Raw genomic sequence first — 17,030 nt, 5'->3', positions numbered from 1 at the left:
GTACTCAGAAAACTATAAGATATCAATGAAACAAACTGGAGACAACAGAAACAGATGCAAAGATACACTGTGTTTTTGAACAGGAAGAATACTGTTAAAATGAGCATACTACCCAAGGCAACCTCCATCAATGCAGCCTCTATCAACACTGATGGCATTTTTCACAGAACTGGAACAAATAATTTTAAAATGTGTATGGAAAAAGAAAAGACCCTGAAGAGCCAAAATAATCTTGAGAAGGAAGAACAGAGCTGAAAGAATCAGGCTCCCTGACTTGAGACCACATACAAAGCTATGGTAATGAAAACAATATGATGGGGACACAAAAGCAGACACACAGATCAATGAAACAGGCTAAAGAGCCCAGAAAGAACTGTGCAGTGTTACAAACGCAAACTGGATCTTAGTTAATAATAATGTACTAATACTGGTTCATCAGTTAAACAAATGTACCACACCAATGCAAGGTATCAAAAGGGGAAACTGTGGGGAGGGGAGGGAGCACGTAAGAACTCTGTACTCTCTGCTCAATTTTTCCATAAAACCACAACTTCCCTTAAAAAAATTTTTTTGTTTTTTATGGTCACTGCCCTAGGAGAAGTCAGAGGACTTGCATTTTTAGGTCTATCTCATTCACTGACTATGTAATCTCTACTGCCCAAAATACCTTATATGCCCTATTTTATCCCACCTTTTTTAACCTATTTATCCCACCTTTAATAACCTAAAATGGCTTTCCTTGTGGCTCAGCTGGTAAAGAATCCGCCTGCAAAGTGGGAGACCTGGGTTCGATCCCTGGGTTGGGAGGATCTCCTGGAGAAGGGAAAGGCTACCCACTCCAGTGTACTGGCCTGGAGCGCAGAGTCGGACACGACTGAACGACTTTCAGCTCAGGTTTTAACCTGGTGATGTGGAGAGTGAAGGAGGTCTGCCTCTCTCACTGCAGGAGGGTAAAATAAGCCACCAAATAGTACTGCTTCATGCCCAAAATCAAGAAGACAAACTGCCACGCTGGCACGGCCAGCATGGAGCACTGCATCACTGCGAACAGGGCCATGTTTTTAATTCACTGGGACAATGGTATCTTTGTATAATGTCTTTAATACCAGGATTCACTGGGAAATATTTTCACCCACTAGAGAAAAATCAGGACTTTGTCAGCTCCCTTTGACGATTCTTTCCAGGAAACATCTCAGGCATGTATCAAGGCAGCCACATTCATCAGTGACATTTACAAAACGTAATTCTTTTCAAAAATCTCAATCTAGATACCCACTGGAAATGATCATACTAAAATTCTATTTTGTTTTCATGGATATCTACCCATTAGAATATATAAGCCAGCTAAGATACAACAGGTTCAAGCTCCAAAGTCTATTTACTATTTGAACTAAATCTCTATGAATTTTTAAACTATTACTTTTTATTTCATGTATCCATTTAACACATTTCAGAAAGATCTAGTAATAATCAAAATCATAATCCTAGTTTTAAAAATATGCTTAAAAACACTATTTCTGTAACATTTCCTGGTCAGTATAACAAAACTCAAAATATATAGCTTATATCAAATATATCCTTGATGGTCAAATGTCACTGCTACCAGTTTTAGCTATATGATTTCAGGAAAATTAACTTCTCTAGCCTCAATGTTCATATTGGTGAACAGCAGTAGCTAAATAGTTATGAGATTTAGAAATGAGAGAGAACGCATTTGCAATACACTGCACTGTGCCTATCATAGAAGTGCATGTGTGCTAAGTCACTTCAGCCATGTCCGACTCTGCAATCCTGTGGACTGTGGCCCGCCAGGCTCCTCTGTCCATGGGATTCTCCAGGTAAGAACACTGGAATGGGTTGCCATGCCCTCCTCCAGGGGACCTTCCCACCCAGGGATCAAACCCAAGTCTCTTATGCCTCCTGTAGTGGTTCTTTACCACTAGGACCACCTGGGAAGCCCTAACAATGATTTAATATTAAGAATTTTTTTCTAATGTTATGTCAACTACACTCCTTTAAAAAAAAAAAAAGAGGAAAAAGACTATCTCAAAACGTTATTTTTTTTTGATAAATATTTATTTGTTGTTGTTGTTCAGTAGCTCAATCATGCCCGACTCTTTGCAGCCCCATGGACTGCAGCATGCCAGGCTTCCCCATCCTTCACTATCTCCCAGAGTTTGCTCAAACTCATGTTCATTGAGTCGATGATGCCATCTAACCATCTCATCTTCTGTCACCCTCTTTTCTTCCTGCCCTCAATCTTTCCCAGCATCAGGATCTTTTCCAATGAGTCAGCTCTTCACATCATTTACTGAATTTACTGGATTCCATCCATCTACAGCTTAAGCTAAAGGTCTATTTAACAGCAGCTTTAAATGAATTTTTAAAACTCCAAATCATGTTTTGTAATGAACACACACTGTAAGAGATTTTTTACAAATTAAAAAGAACCCAAGTATCTTCAACTGTAACTTCAACAACAAAGTCACTGCGTCCCATCCTGTCCCCACACAGAGCCAACCATCAGCCACGCTGTAAGTTTCTGAAGTAAACTCCTACTGAACCAGCCTTCCATCCAACCACCCCAACCTTTCCGTGGCTTCCTGAGGCTCCCTTCCCATTCAGCCTCCACACTGTTACCAGGAGTATCTTCCTGAAACTGATCTAACACCCTGCCAAAGATCATGAGATTTCCCTGCCTAGAGAAGAAACCCCAAATCTGGTGTTGGCTATGGCATCCCAGGCTCTCTTCAACCTTCATATTCAGCCATATCCATCCTCCCATAACCGCCACCCCATGCCATTCAGCCAAACTCTCCAAATGAGTTCTGTGATTCTGCTAATCCAAGGTAATTGCCCCGCCAGACCCTCCCGCTGAGGCTCCCTTCCCTGCCGCCTTCAGCCTCTGTCCACGGAAAATCCCACTTGACCTGAAGGACAGAGTTTTCCCCAATATCCAACCCCAGGAGGACTATTTGCTTCCTCTTCTGACAGAAAAGAGAGTAGAAAACTATGACAAATATAATTACATTAAAGGGATTGACCACACAGTGAAATATTACTCAGCCATAAAAAAGAAATAATGCTCTTTGCAGCAACATTGATGAATCTAGATACTATCATACTAAGTGAACAAGTCAGACAAAGACAAATATCATAAGCTATCTCTTATATATGGAATCTTAAAAAAAGATCAAATGAACTTTATAAGACACAGACTCACAAACACAGAAAACAAACTTAAGGTTACCAAAAGGGAAAGGGGGGAGATAAATTAGGAGCTTGGAATTAACATTTACATACTACTATACATAAAATACAGAGAAGGCAATGGCACCCCACTCCAGTACTCTTGCCTGGAAAACCCCATGGATGGAGGAGCCTGGTAGGCTGCAGTCCATGGGGTCTCAAAGAGTCGGACATGACTGAGCGACTTCACTTTCACTTTTCACTTTTATGCATTGGAGAAGGAAATGGCAACCCACTCCAGTGTTCTTGCCTGGAGAATCCCAGTGATGGTGTTGCACAGAGTCAGACATGACTGAAGTGACTTAGCAGTAGCATACATAAAATAGGTAACCAAGATATTGAGCATAGTTCCTGGTGCTATACAATAGGTCCTTGTTGGTTACCTATCTTATATATAGTAGTATGTATATGTTAATCCTAAACTCCTATTTTAGTGGTGGCTTATTAGTTCCGTTTTCCTTACCAGGACCTCCTGTTATAAAATAACTCATCCAAATGATTATTATGGTGCCTGGTCAGGGTGGGCAGTTTCAGTCAGGGTGCTTCCCCTAATACTCTTCTTCCCATCTGGAATTGAGATGCAAAGGCTGGAAGGGCAGCAGCCATCTTGTAACGAGAGAACAACCATATGATGGCCAAGAAGCAAAATAGAAGTCTGAGTCCTAGTGGCAAATAGAGGTTCCCCACAGCCCTCCCGGACCTACCTGGGGCCTTCCAGTCCCTGAGAAAAACAAAACACCATCAACTGTATTTTGCCACTAACATCCAAACACAATCTTAACTAACGCTCATTACTGAAAGTGAAAGTGAAGTCGCTCAGTCGTGTCCAACTCTTTGCGACCTCATGGACTGCAGCCTACCAGGCTCCTCCGTCCATGGGATTTTCCAGGAAAAAGTATTGGAGTGGGTTGCCATTTCCTTCTCCAGGGGTTCTTCCTGAACCACGGATCGAACCCGGGTCTCCCACATTGTCGGAAGACGCTTTACCATCTGAGCTACCTCTAATGTGTAACGCTCATTACTAGTTAAACCTATTTCATTTTTTAAAAGAAAAGAAAAAGACCAGACTAATAGTATCATAACTAGCTACGAGAAGCACTACCACGATGCTCTATGCTCATATCTAACTCTTTGTGACCCCATGGACTGTAGCCCTCCAGACTCCTCAGTCCATGGGATTTCCCAGACAAGAATACTGAAGTGGGTTGCCATTTCCTCCTCCAGGGGATCTTCCCAATCATGATGAGACCCTATTAAAGATCACTCACTACACAACTGACTATGAATCTCGAAGAAGAGATGAAATCTGCAATCAAGATTTCACAGAATCCTGAAGCCAGCTGAAAAACACTGAGGTCACACAGTATGAAGGGGGCAAAGTTCTCTGAAACCTTTACACTCCAGCTTCCAATTCGGCCAGCACCAGAGTTAATTTACACAGTAAAAGATTGGATTTTGACCATTCATGTATCTATGTATGCCTTAAAAGTGAACTGAAAATGAAAATTACAGCTGGAGTAGTTCTCAGTTCCTTTTGTCACCATGCACAAAAGCAGAATCATAGGGCCTTAATGTGAAAAGGGATTAAAGCAACTCCTCGGCGTTTTCATGGGAAACAGAAACTTCTACCTTTTTTCTTAATCAAAGAGGGTTTCTTCATGAACTATACACACAGATTGGAGAAGGAAATGGCAACCCACTCTAGTACTTTTGACTGGAAAATCCCACGGATGGAGGAGCCTGGTAGGCTGCAGTCCATGGGGTCTCAAAGAGTCAAGACTGAGCGACTTCACTTTTACTTTTCACTTTCTTGCATTGGAGAAGGAAATGGCAACCCACTCCAGGGTTCTTGCCTGGAGAATCCCAGGGACAGAGGGGCCTGGTGGGCTGCCATCTACGGGGTCGCACAGAGTCGGACACGACTGAAGTGACTTAGCAGCAGCAGCAGCATATACACAGGTACATAGTCATACATAAGTAAGAAATCTGCCACTCATCTTTCATAGAGAATAAGAAACTCTTGTTATAGTTATTTGGGGATAACTGATTAATTTCCAGGTCAATGGAAAAATACCCATTTTCTTGGACCAAAATAATTTACCTTCCTTTTCCATTAAGTCTAAAATGTATAGAATAAAATTCATTGGATTCACATTAGCGCTCTCATTTTCACACTTAACATCAATTTTAAAAATTAACAATGTGTTGAGAAAAGAAAATCTTCCCATCACAGATTCAAACAGCAGAAGTTCACAGTGACAGCTAATTAATACTAATAATATAATAATATATGGAAATTAATTCTAATAACAGTATATAGGTTGGTTTCCTGACACTGACAGGGAAGAACAAGAGGGATGTTGTGCATCTTTTATGCTAACCTACTAAAAATGTTTTGTATTACATAGTAAATACACTGGATAATTCACTGTAAGATAGTAAAGAAAGTCACTGATATGGGCTATTTCTAGTATAAACAATAATAAATGTTTTATTTGTAAATAAATGCTTTTATTCACCCTGCCTCTGGCAATCTGCTGAAGTAATGATTTTTTTTTTAATCAGATGCCCTGAACATCCTAGCAATAAATACATTTTATAAGTAAAGGCACTGGAATATGAATCAGAACACTGCACCCTTCTCTGCAGCAAACAGCTCTGTGTTATTCTAATTCAGCAGACAGTTGCCTCTTTTCACTCAAAAGTAAGGACCAAAGCAAAACCCAAGAATAGACTACACCATAAATAATTAGGGCTCACTCACTTGCCGCTATTCTTGTTCTGATCCAGAAGGCTAGGTTTGAAGTTCTTCCAAAGCCATCTGAGGACTCAACTCTCAACTTCTAAACCTAATAGTCATAATTACTAACATTATATATTACTATAATTCTCCGTTTCTGTCGACAGACAAATTCTGAATTTGTTACAGCTGACCCACACATTCAACAGCTGGGGCATATGATCACTTGGCAACCTGATAACACTCCAGCCAAATGCAAAGTCACCCTGAAACCAAGGAACTTGGTCAGAAATGAAAATCGAAATAAGCTCTCAAGTTCAAATGGGAATGGAAAATGTTTTGAACAATGCACAATTTCAGAAAATGGAACAACTGTACTTTGAAAGTTGAGTGAGCTGACACTCCCTATTCACAGCCTACAATTCTTTTCTGATTAGATCAGCCCCCACAGCAAGTCATCGGGATAATAAGCTCTGTAATGAAGTCATCGAATTGGATACTGATGGGAAATCATAACCGGCTTCAAAACACATCGGGAAACAATGAGTTTCCCAGGTCTCTAGCTTTCCACATAACACACTGGCCAATACTCTTACTTTTCTTTCCAAGACCAGATGAAACACAGAACATTTATAAAGCCAAGGACAAACTGATGACTTATGCATTTTAGCACCACAAAGAAGATGAAGGAAATCACCTCCACTTTTTCAGGAAATTCGGGACTACAAGTTTGAAAAAGTGGATGTGTAAAGTTCCATACTGATTATTAGGCTATAATGAAAATGAGATAGTGAAAACGGCAATGACCTCCAGGATCTTCAATTTCCTTTTACTTTCAAAGGCAAATAAAAACCATCTTTTACATAATGTCCACTTCCTCAAGGCAAGTCAAATCAGCACCTCAGGTATTTCTGTTTTCCAAGTCATCTGCAATTACCCACGTGTCACAGAGTTAAAACTTGATGGGACAAAAATTCATACAGCTATCTTTTTTTTTTTTTTCACAAAAGTAAAAAAGGTATTTACTTTCAAACTTTCAGACCGTTTTCTTTCTGACCTTAAAGAACACAGATGTACCTGTTCCATAAGGTTTATTAGTATATTGCAATATCTCTCTTTTTAAGGTTCTGGAACAACTGATTAAGAATCCTATTTTTAAATAGAAGTATAGATGTAAACATGAGTGTATTGGACGTGAACGCATATACAGATGCTACAAATGTGCTTTAGCCTAAAATATCATAGCACTTGCTCAGTGGTAGTATCATACAATAGAGCCTTGGCACAAAGGAATTCTGATTGTACTGTATACAGAATTCTACATGCATTAAAGGAATGTCAATAATAAAATATATTCTAGAAGGAGATGAAACATGTTCATGGATAGATGTGGAGCTTTGCGGGGGGGGGGCCTTGGAATTTAATTATTCAGTTCAGTATTCTATATTTCTACTTTCTACTAATAGAAAACTAGTGATACAAGCATCTTTAACCATATAATCCCCATTCAATTTACAGAAATTGAGTTTCTTAAGACCAAAGCAAATATTCAAAAGAAGCAAGACCACTTGAAATCAACCGATGAAATAGGCCACGATTCACCATTAATGTATGAAGGCTCTGAGCCATTCCTGGGTGTGGAGCGCTTAGGTAGAGCCAGTTAGGAGATCGTCTGGACATATTGAAAGACAATGTCCAGAGACTAAAAGACTCTTTAAGATGAGAAAGTGGTGTTTAATCTTACCTCTCATTTAACTATAAAGTCAAAATAAACATAATGCTAAAATGTCAATACTATTTATCATAGAATTTCCCCAACATAAAGGACAGGCAGAAAAATATCTCAAAATATACTCCTTTACCTTTAAATTTACGACAGACTCTCTGACGAAAGCCTTTCATCCATCACACTATCAAGCAACCTTTACCATACGTAGGAATAGATTTAATATAGTCACGAACCATAAACTTTTCAAATAAAATCATTTTAAGAAAAACGATTTGGTGAGGCTCTCAGTGGTGAAACAGTCCATTTATTTAAGAAGCCAAGAACCTTTTTTCAAGGGTTAACCAATACCCCGTATCAAGCAAGGGCAGCAATGCCTTAGTAATCCCACGGAGAATGAACCAACCGGTAACCACCCTCCCAGCAAGAAGGATGATTATGCGTAGTGCTTAAGAGCTTTTACAAAGGAGAAAAACGCAAGGTGCTTCTTGGAAACCAAACCCCTCCCCCGCACTGTACTGCCCATCCGAGGCTGTCTCCCGGCCATCGCCCACCCGGCCACCCTCCCTGCGGTGGGGTACGGAATCCCGTCCCCAGAAGACCCGGTTCAGTCCCAGGACTGGTCCAGACACCTGTTTACTTGTGGCTCCTGTCAAGCAAAGGAGACGGTCACCCCGCTGGTCCGTGCCCCGCCCGGGCGCGGGGGCGACATACCTTTGTACCTCTCCAGGACATCCTCGTAGGCCTGGAGGTACTCCTGCTCGTCCACGCACAGGTAGGCGGCCGGGGAGAGGTACCCCGCCATGCCCAGGTTTATCTCAGCGGGGACCGGCCGAGCCCCCTCTCCCGCTCGAAACCCGGACAGGACCGCAGTCAGCAAGGGGCAGCCGCGGGCGCGGAAACGCACACGGAGGGCAGGACGGGGGGAGCGCCGGGGCGCACAGGGGGTCGGCCGGGGAGACGCCCCGGGGTCTCAGCGACGGTCAGTGCAGGCGAGCCCGGCGGCGGCGCGCGGCGCCACGCGGCGCCGGGGAGCCCGGGGCGCAGCTGGGGCGGGCGCGGGGCTGCGGGCGCCTGCACCCTCGGGAGCCGAGGCGGCGGCCGCCCGGGCCCGGCTCTGCGCGCCCGCTCGGGGCCGGGAGGACGCGCGCGCTGCCTCCGCCCGCGGTGCTCCGCGGCGCATCTGCGGCATTTCCTGGCCGCCGCGCCGCAGACGCGCGCCCGCGCCCGGGAGGGGGAGCGCGGGGAGGGGGCGGGAGAGAGAGAGGGCGGCGGCGGCCTCCGGCGGGCAGCGCCCGGCCCCTCCCCGGCCCGCCCTCCCCGGGCGCGAGCCGCCGCCCGGATCCCAGGGGCGAGGTTTCTATTTGGGACCCACAACAGGTGCCTGGGAAACAAAGCCGCGGATCGCGCCTCCCGCGCTCGCAACCCCCGCGCGGCTCCGGGAGAGACCGGGGGAGCCTCCGGGACCCGTTGGCCGCGCGGAAGGGCCGGGCCCCGTGGGGCGCACGGGCGGCGGAGCCGGGGTCCGCGCCTCGAGGGGCCGCCTGCGCCTGCGCGCCCCGCGGCCCCGGCCTGGTCGGCTGCCCCTCCCTGCCGCCCCCCAGAGCCTGCCCGCGCCGCTGCGCCGCCAGAGACAGCGGACTCCGCCACGCGCTCCTGCCCGCCGCGGATCACCCCGCGCAGCACTGCGCTCTGCTGAACGGAGCAAAATGAGGACGATTCCCTTCACTCCGGCGAATCGAATACTAAAGTGGACAGTTAAAAGGTCCATTGGAGGAACCGGTTGGTACCCAGACGTCAGCCCGTGTAGTAAACAGGGCTGACCGAAGTCGGCCGGCCTTGGATGGAATCCCGGCTCCTAACGATGTGATGTGGCCAAGTGACTTACCCTGTCTTCATCACGATAATCCTATCATAAAGTTCATCCTATCATATCACAAACTTGTGACATCTCAACATTGTACCTGCTAGCTGTTGTTATTATATGAGCCACTTCATTGTTGACTCTGATGGATGACTCTGGCCACATCGCCCCTCCCTATTTCTTCTTTGATGAGTACTGACCTTTTGTCCTTGATAAGTCTTTTTTTTCTTTTTCAGTGATGTGAATCTGGACCATTTTCCATGAATTCTTGCATGGGAATGAGTAGTCTTGAGAAAACTGTATACTCTGGATAAAACTTCCTTAAGTTAGAATTGGAAAGCTTTACTTTGCATTAGTAATTGGCCTATTTTTGTGACTCCAAACAGAACAAGATCATACTTCTCTTTTCTATCCTGACCACTGACCTGAGTTTGCTCCCACATCCCACCCACTAAGCCTTTAGAATCACTAGAGTTTTCTTGCAACTTGGCATGCATTTATGTGCACATTAGTTCATGAAGCAGCAAGCATGGCCCATATAGGACACCTTGAACTGAAAGGATTAGCAACTCGATCCCTAAGAGTCATTCCATTTACAAATCACATATATACAAGTAAATCTCTCAGAACTCGCCTGTCTCTCATGGACATAGAGAACAGAGTTGTGGTTGCCAGGGGGTACAGGCTTGGGGGAGGAATGGAGTGGGAGCTTAGGATTAGCAGATGCAAACTATTACATATATGATGGGTAAACAACCAGGCCCTACTGTACAGCACAGGGAACTATATTCAGTATCCTGTGATAACCATGATGGAAAAAAACATGAAAAAAAGAATATATATATATATACATATATATATATATATAACTGAATCACTGCTGCTGTATAACAGAAATTAACACAACATTGTAAATCAATTATACTTCAATTAAAAAATTTTTTTTGTTAACTGTCTGTCTCCCTCCCAAGAGTAAGGTCATTGAGGTCTGACCCTTAATCAGAAATTGATACCCAGTAGCTTCCCTGATAGCTCTGTTGGTAAAGAATCTGCCTGCAATGCAGGAGACCCCAGTTTGAATTCTGGGTCGAGAAGATCCGCTGGAGAAGAGATAGGCTACCCACTCTAGTATTCTTGGGCTTCCCTTGTGCCTCAGCTGGTAAAAAATCCACCCGCAATGCGGGAGACCTGGGTTGGATCCCTGGGTTGGGAAGATCCCCTGGAGAAGGGAAAGGCCCCTCACTCCAGTATTCTGGCCTGGAGAATTCAGTCCCTATACAGTCCATAGGGTCGCAAAGAGTGGGACGTGACTAAGTGACTTTGACAAGCACCCAGTTTTCTGAATATAATCACTGCATACTTAAGTGATTTTTAACTGTTCATTTAAGGAACTAGTCAAAAGGAACAAGCAGCATTGGCAGTCACTGGGGTAAATGTATATTCCTGGAATGATAATCAAGGACCAAGCTCCTAATAATCTTAGTGTATTCCACAAGGAAGCAGCAAAAACATAGCAGTTTAGAGCTTGGTCCCTCGAGTCAAGATGTCCTGAACTCAGATCCTAGCTCCACCACTTCCTAGAACCTCAGGAAGAGCCTCTCCTCTTTTGGCAGATTTCTGGGCTGAAAAAAATGGAGAAGATAAGAGTGTGTGTGCTCAGTCGCTCGGTCATGTCCAACTCTTTGCAATCCAATGGACTGTAGCCCTCCAGGCTCCTCTGTCCATGGAGTTTTTCAGGCAAGAACACTGGAGTGGATTGCCATTTCCTACCCCAGGGGATCTTCCTGATCCAGAGATCGAGCCCGTGTCTTTTGGGTCTCCTGCATTGGCAGGTGGATTCTTTACCACTGTGCTACCTGGGAGATAAGTCCTGGGTGTTCATTGGAAGGACTGATGCTGAAGCTGAAACTCCAATACTTTGGCCGCCTCATGCGAGGAGTTGACTCATTGGAAAAGACCCTGATGCTGGGAGGGATTGGGGGCAGGAGGAGAAGGGGACGACAAGAGGATGAGATGGCTGGATGGCATCACCGACTCGATGGGCATGGGTTTGAGTAAACTCCGGGAGTTTGTGATGGACAGGGAGGCCTGGTGTGCTGCGATTCATGGGGTCGCAAAGAGTCGGACACGACTGAGTGACTGAACTGAACTGAACTACCTGGGAAGCCCTGAAAATAACAGTGCCTAATTCACAAAATTGTCCAGAAACATGAATGAGATAACATATGGGCTTCCCTTGTGACTCAGCAGCTAAAATATCTGCCTGCCATGTGAGAGACCTGGGTTCGATCCCTGGGTTGGGAAGATCCCCTGGAGAAGGGAAAGGCTATCCACTCCAGTATTCTGGCCTGGAGAATCCCATGGACTGTATATACAAAGAGTCAGACATGACTGAGCAACTTTCACTTTACTTTTCATCAGGTGCTTATGAGAGCATAGGGCCATCAGTCAGCCCTCATTCATAGACCATTTACCATGTGTCAGGGAATTTGCCAAATGTTTTGCATTTACTACTTTATTCACCATAGCCATGATCCTTGGATAGACAAAATGAAGGTGAGAAGTAAATGTTCAGTAAATTGTCCAAGAAAAGACAACCAGTTTGTGATAGAGGAGGAATTAAAATCCAAAGTCTGACTCTGCCAAGATCTCTCAATTCTTCACTTCAAAGAATTCATGTGGGACAAATATCCATGGTTTAAAGGAGCATCGTCACTAACAAACCATGTACCTTCACAAGCACTTCAAGACTGAAAAACAGCTTACAATGTCCTGCAGGTAAAAACAGCAGATGTGCCTGTTACGACAGGAAACAAAGCCCCTTTCCTTCCACGTCTCCATGCCGTTCTCACCTTGACCCTGAGAGATGAGGAGAGCATACATGGCAAGACAGACTCAGATTTCAACATGAAGACACTGCAATAAATGCAGAATCACTTTCAAATGACAAAGATCAGACATGTGACACCATTGCCAGGAAATGTACATCTGATTATCTCATCACACTGCTTTTTACATCCTCAAGTGATTCCCCACCACTGACAGCTAAATAGTCCAGTCTCTGCAGAATTGCCCCAAAGCATCCTAACAGTTCCCACTCTCCCCTACAAATCCCAGGCTTCCGCTGCACAGATGACTTGCAGTTTCCATCTGAACCCACCTCCCCGCTGTGTGTCTGCAGCTCCATCCCACGGAAGTGACCGCTGTGTGTTTGCACCAGTCCATCAGGCTCACAAAACCTCCCCTCCCGCAGCAGGCCCCCCGGAAGCCCTTCAGGAAGCCGCCCCGCCTCCTCTCAGTCCGTGGTAATCAGAGTCTCCCTCTGGGCTCTCCTCATCCCGGCCCTCAGAGCGGTCACAGCTGGCCTCTCACTCACGCCATGTGAGGTTAGAACTGCTTTCAAGGCAGAACCGAGTGCGCACCTTCATTGTATCCCAGAAGCATAATAAACATGTATTGAACGTGAGTGACTAACGGGATCCCCCAAACCATATGGTCTTCTCCACTCGAGACATTTCCTCATTCCATTCTATTTTTACAACCTTAAACACAATAACCATGTCCAACTTTCAATTCCATTATTACTAAATAATGAACACAGCGGACATCCCCACACCCTTTCTGACCCTTGCCCTGTCTCTTACTGGGGATGAACTTAACAGACAGGTTAGGTTTCAGGCCAAGTGCAAAAATGCCTAATAAAATGAGAAGTTGAAATATGAATGATATGTTTTCCAGCTCTCCACTGTACCACATCCCCTCAGATGACCTGTCCCCTTACCCTGGATGCTGTGTCATAATATACCTGAACTTCATAGGTTAGCCACCTGATGATGAAACAGGTGTTTGGAGACGGACACCTCAGCCTATGCTCCATGTATGAGGATGGATGTGATTTGTGTGCAATAGCCAATTTACCAGTATTCACTTTAAACATGGTCATTAGTACACACCCATGCTAGAGCCACTTATTCTGTCTGTTGTTTTATTTTGTCTTGTTCTATTTTTGAAGAACTCATGTAATCTTAAAAGTCCGTAACTTGGAGGTCTTCAGTGCACCAACTACCTCTAACTTCATAGCAAACCCTTTACAATAAGTAAGGTGTGGCCTCGCCCTCACAGAGCCAAGGCTCCCCTGACCCCAGCGTCCACTTTTCCACTGCACCCCATCAGAAACCCCAGGTCCTCCATTCCCCACCGGCCGTACACACCGCCGGCTACTACCGCCAGCCTCTGCTGGCTGCCTGTCTAGTGGTTTATGTAATCTCATCCCCCTGACAGACATGCGCCCTTCCTTCTCTCCTAGCCCCTCCTTCACTACCAAAAGCAAAATGCCCATCTCTGCCACATCCATCAAAACTCTCAGCCCAGGAGCACCTTCCATCATCCAGGTGTCCTACTTTGGAGACCCAGGCTTGCCACAGAGCACCACCTGTCACGGTCTTCCCTTTCTGCTGAGACGGGTATGTGGTACCCTGGTTCCGGCACTGTCCCGCCCCCTGGGGATGTCATGACCGGGCAGGGAATCCGGCCCTGGTGACCAGACCCTCTGGTGTCTGCCCAGCCCTCTGCAAGCCCCGGGCCGCCCTGCTTGCTCTCCCTTGGCTCCCATACTGTCTCCATCCTCCCTGCCCTGCCCGCCTCCACCCTCCATGTCAAAGGCCTGGGTGAGACCAGCCAGCATCTCACAAAAGAAGCCAGAAGAAGCTCAAGGCTGTTGCCCCAGAAACCCAGATGAGAGAATGGCTGGCTGGGCGCTGTTTATTTTTCCCGTAATCAGAAAATCCCACTGGGGGGACCCTCAGGGGACTCTCGGCCAGGATCTGAGCTAGTCCCCTGCAGCCTCTTAGGAGGAAGACAAGTCCCAGCTCTGCATGATGGTGGGAAGCAAGAGAAACAGAGTGGGCAGGGGCCTGGGAGGGAGAGAGGGGGAGGGGGCAGAGGCCCAATCCACCGTAAAAATCAACTCTGGTAAACACCTCGCCTTTGGCCTTTGCAAGAGAGCCCCCCAGGACACACCCCAACCTACCCCATTGCCATTTCTGAGAAAAAAACTAGGTAACAACCACCTCAAAAAGCATAGCTCATATATACACAAACCACACGGGCCCTGCAGGCGGGGGGGATAGATTTCCACAGCAGGCTCAGCTTGCAGCTGAGTGAAACAAGCCATCCCTTCTGGGACCTTCAGGCAGTGCAAGGGAACACCAGGTAACAGAAGAGAAACACCGGTCCCTCCCATGTATTAATTAATCAGGGATGCATGGCGGCTAAACCCTCAAAAGCACCAAAGGCAGGAGCTGCCATGAACACATGATGCTAATAGAGATGCTACGCTTTAAAAAAAAAAAAAAAAAAAGGACTGTAGAGAGCCCTATGCAATCTTGGGTACCAGAACCCAGGAATCTAGGCCCCTGATAAATCTGGTGGCCCAGAGCTCCCGGGCAAACAGGAAAACGAAGCTTCCAGCAAACACACTGGGAAACACTGAGTTAATACTTTCAGACTGTCACAGTGGCGACTGCACATAAATAGGAAACTTCAATGCAGATGCCTGTAAATATCATCTTGGTTTCAAAGATATCAGTTCCTCCAACCAGAAGACAGGGCCAAACAGCTTAGTCACTAGCAGACAGGGCCAATTGCTCCTTCGATAAAATCGGGACAGAAAGTAAACATGGTCATCCTCCCCCCCCTCCCACCCCCCACCTTAAGCCTCAGCTCCCGGCCAGACAGGGCCCCCCGGGGAGCTGGTGGGTGAATTTCCACCTCTCCGCAACCCCCCAGCCGGGCCCCCCGCTGCTCGTTCTTACCTGCGATCCTAAGCACTGCCCTCTCCGCAGGGTCCAGCACGGAGCCCCCGTGGATCTTTCTTTTCGATCGCTCATGTTTAGGCAAATTCCAGGGTAAGGTGTCTCCAGGAGCTGGAGATGCAGAGCCAGATTTCTGGCTGAAATCATCTTCGTCGGAAAAATCCGCAGAGGAAGACATAGAGCAGCGATAGGACACGTTCCCGGAGCTCTACAGGGGATGACACAGAGAAGAGCATCAACGGCAGGGCACTCGCGTCAGCGCGTCCATTTCAGCAGCCCCCTCCCTGCCCCCAAAGGGAGTCCGCCGTCCCGCACCCTCCTCCGCGCGGCGGGGGGACCCGTCCCAGGGCCGACCCCAGCGCTCACCATCTTCCCCGGGCCCCGGCTCCAACCCCAACCACAAGGGCTGGGCAGCTCCGGGTCCAGGAAGATGGGCACCCAAGTGTGTGGCCTGTGGTCCGGCCACCAGCTCACAGATGACTGGCCCAACAATGAAGCCAGAATCCACAGCCTTCCTGTTACAAATCTATAGTATCTGGCTCCCCCACCAGGCCGGGACCGAGATTTTCCATTACGAGCTGCTGCTTAATTCATTAATGCAACTCGCTCCAAGTTGCAAACACAAAGCACAAACGCAGGATGCTGAGTCCTGACTCCTTTCCGCTTCCCCTCCGAGTCTCCCCTCCGACCAGGTTTGAGCCCCTCGTCCTTTTCAGTTCATTTTTCTTCCTGAGCTTGAAGCTAGTTCCCAGACTCTTCTGGAGGAAAGAGGGAGGAGGGGCTGGTTCTGAGAAGAGCCTTTTCTGCAGACCTGGAGGGCACAAAAGGCTGTTTGCAGAAGCCAAAGGCAGCACCAGTAAACAAACGTCTGAGCGCGGCTAATAGCTCTCCAGATCATATAAACTTCGAGCAGAGGAACAGCTGCCAGGGATGGAGACGGAGGGATGCGGGTGGGGAGGGGGAAGAGCTCCCCGCCCGCCCCGTCATCACACGAGGAAACCGGAGACACCGCTCGGACCGCGTGCGTGGCCTGAGCTCGGCCCTTCTTCCAGGAGCCGGGTGCAGGGCGTGGCCGGCTCTGTTTGCCCCGCAGGGAAAAGGACCAGTCATCAGCCCTGCCTCTTTGGTTGGGTTAAGTTTGTGATAATTTAGTGAGCCACTCATTTACCATCTAAAGGAGGCTGCTAACTGTGCTGTGAACACGGATATAAACAAGATAAAGCATCCATGGGGGAAAGAAAAAAAAAAAAGCCGGCTGTGTGACAACCTCCCAAAGCTTGCGGGATAAACCAGAAGTGAATCAGGATCTGGCCTCCTGATTAGCCGTGAACGAGGTGAGGTCCTGACGCACGTCTAGTGACCAACACCATCATTTTAAAAGCAAACATACTATTTCCTGAAAAGTGTCTAAGATTTCTCTTTGGCTTTACTCTTTCCCCTCAAAAGCAGTTTTCCATTTTACATGAAATGCATTGCTTTGGCTAAGTATCAATTTATTTAGATTTTGTGTGTTTTCTTAGTGGAAATCGTGTTCCAGGCAAATAAATAAATACCACTGATTTTCTGTATTCACTGGAATCCACAGAGTTGTGAGGAAGCATTAAGTCAGTCACAGGATGCTACTATCAACTTACTTTA

The 17,030-nt window shown here is 46.5% G+C and overlaps 1 protein-coding gene across 15 annotated transcripts in view; it reads right to left on the bottom strand.

Annotated features, from left to right (window-relative positions):
* DST (dystonin) overlaps positions 1-17,030 on the bottom strand; it is a 522,273-nt gene that overhangs the window by 399,388 nt on the left and 105,855 nt on the right. For 8 of the 15 annotated variants that reach the window (XM_043907023.1, XM_043907022.1, XM_043907025.1 and 5 more), the window contains exon 4: positions 15,393-15,600. In XM_043907023.1, the coding sequence (XP_043762958.1) occupies positions 15,393-15,600 (208 nt within the window). Of the gene's footprint in view, positions 1-8,429; positions 8,866-15,392; positions 15,601-17,030 lie in introns of those variants that run through there. The other 7 variants (XM_043907027.1, XM_043907029.1, XM_043907034.1 and 4 more) reach the window with 5 other exon arrangements.

This window comes from Cervus elaphus, chromosome 7 (genome assembly GCF_910594005.1).
Source record: "Cervus elaphus chromosome 7, mCerEla1.1, whole genome shotgun sequence".
Lineage (NCBI taxonomy): Eukaryota > Metazoa > Chordata > Mammalia > Artiodactyla > Cervidae > Cervus > Cervus elaphus.
The sequence above is the reverse complement of the archived record's forward strand: the minus strand, read 5'-3'. Positions and strand labels throughout refer to the sequence as shown.